The sequence below is a fragment of the Camelina sativa genome, chromosome 18 (assembly GCF_000633955.1).
Source record: "Camelina sativa cultivar DH55 chromosome 18, Cs, whole genome shotgun sequence".
Taxonomy (NCBI): Eukaryota; Viridiplantae; Streptophyta; class Magnoliopsida; order Brassicales; family Brassicaceae; genus Camelina; species Camelina sativa.
In genome coordinates, this window is record NC_025702.1 from 16,928,890 (window position 1) to 16,931,213 (window position 2,324).

A 2,324-nucleotide genomic window follows, 5' to 3' on the forward strand; every position below is an offset into this window, starting at 1 on the left:
ACCTTTTAGGCTGACACCTTTTTCGCCCATGCTCAGCATCTCCACGCTCGATGCACCGCACTGTCTTCAAGGTGTTGTGCTGGCAAAGAAACCTTGACACTTTCCCGCTTCGTCTGAAGTCCTTCAGGTACATTTTGCGATAGCTTGTAACTCGTACAGATCCTCTGTTTCTTTAAAGAGAGCCTCGGTGGTTGCGCGAAAGAGAAGAGACGGCTAGGGCGAAGTCAGTTTTTTGCTCACGCAAAAAAATAGTATGGATGGTTATACCGACAATAGCTTTTATGCGTTCTACAATTCAATAAATTCCCATGCTAAGAAACCAACAAATACTAATATAAATTTGAGTATCTGTAATTGTTTTTGCTTTAAATATGGAATTAGAATGAACGATCGAAATAGAAAATCACATATACTTTGTTGTACGAACTACGAAGGTCACTTTGAAACGGAAGGGGTCCATTTAGGAAGAAACAAGACATTGCGATGAGTACGGGACCCGCGTGGTGACAACTCAACGGACCATTGGGACATAAAACACAGAAATGACAACGAAGTTGAGTGCGTGGGAATCCGACGTCGAATTCCAACCATCTCTTCTCTTATCCATCATCGTACGGTTACTATTCATCTTGAATCAAATAGATCCGATTTCACATTATTGATAACGACGACTGCAACTCATTCATTTATATATAAGTTGACAGCTTAACCGATACATTATCGGTGGAGTGGCTAAACGAGCTTAGTGATTATTTCGGACTATAGTTATAGACTTTAGGCTACAAGAGTTTTGTTTTATACTTCCCAAGTTTTTTCTGTGGTTGTACAATTAATTACCTCAATATAAAACTACAATTTTGATTAGTAAAAGTTATTGTTTTTTTCGTAAGATATTATACAGTCAAAATATACAAATGTTAGATTATTTGGTAAATATGTTTAAATATGATTAGTAGTATTTTTATCAAAACCATCCAAAACATTAGTATTTTCGACCAATAAAAAATAACTCTTTTTTTTTGAAGTAGTACTCTCAACAAGTCTTGAAGAGAGATCGTAACACACTATCATCAGTTTATGTACTTTCCCAATACCTTTATCAAACTACTAATTATGTAGAGAAAATTTTAATAATATGCGTACTGTATGTAGAATTTTTGTTCACATTATAAAAATGAATTTAAACGGCGGCTTTATGTCTGTTCCAAATCACGTTCCGAATTGGTTTTCACATTATTCTTATTCATACCACCATTTTGTTTTAAAAATAATTAAATATTAAATAAAATAATATGAGATCGAGGTCACAACAAGAATTGTGTCTCTCTCTCTGCTCCCACATTCCCATGTATATATACAGATGCTTGGCTTTTCCTTTTGCTTCACTTTTACTTTCTACTCGTATCCATCATTCTCTCTCTGATCTCAAGAAACAATCTCAATCTCCCAACACATAAACACTACTAACACTCATTACTCTTCAAGCAGCTTCTCAGATTCATCAGCTCTTATGGATCATTTGTTACAAAACCAGGTAAACTACAATTCAAGATCCACAAATTCTAACTTCTTGATGGGTTTTTGTTTGTCTATATATTAGAATCTTGATGCGTTTTTTTTGTTTCTTTTTTCTTATTGAAGGATGTGTTTGGGAATTATAACAAAGCAAGAGAAGCCATGGGAGTATCATATTCATCAAACCCAACACAATCAGATGATCAGGATCAGAAGAAACGTTCGGCTGCAGCGACAAGGCCACAGCCACCGGAGCTAGCTCTGAGGTGTCCACGTTGTGACTCAACAAACACAAAGTTTTGTTACTACAACAACTACAGCCTCACTCAGCCTCGCTACTTCTGCAAATCATGCCGGAGATACTGGACTAAAGGCGGAACCCTGAGGAACATCCCCGTCGGAGGAGGCTGCCGGAAAAACAAACGGTCCACATCTTCGGCTACAAGAAGCCTCAGAACCACCCCAGAACCGGCGTCCCACGATGGGAAAGCATTCTCCGCGGCGAGTTTCGGTGGGTATAGTAACAATGAACAGATTGATCTCAGCTTAGCCTTTGCCTTGCTGAACAAACAACCTCCGGGGAGTTCTGCACATCTAGGGTTTCCTTCGGAATTCAGTAGCTCTCATCAGTCTGACATGGAGAGTGTGTTTGGGACAAGCCAACAAAAGGGGAATACTGGTTATGCGTTTGGAAACGGGAGTAGCGGTTTGGATATTGGGATGGGTGATTCAAGCAGGGTCTTGTGGGGGTTCCCATGGCAGATGAATGGAGAGAGCTTTGGGATGATGAACATAGGAGTGGGTGGTGG

At 39.2% G+C, this 2,324-nt stretch overlaps 1 protein-coding gene across 1 annotated transcript in view; it reads left to right on the forward strand.

The window, feature by feature from the left end:
• Positions 1,359–2,324, forward strand: part of LOC104763601 (dof zinc finger protein DOF5.3-like) — a 2,674-nt gene continuing 1,708 nt past the window's right edge. Inside the window, exons 1-2 of the mRNA XM_010486955.2 lie at positions 1,359–1,534; positions 1,642–2,320. Of these exons, the coding sequence (XP_010485257.1) occupies positions 1,511–1,534; positions 1,642–2,320 (703 nt within the window). The 5' untranslated portion in view covers positions 1,359–1,510. The remainder of the gene's footprint in view (positions 1,535–1,641; positions 2,321–2,324) is intronic.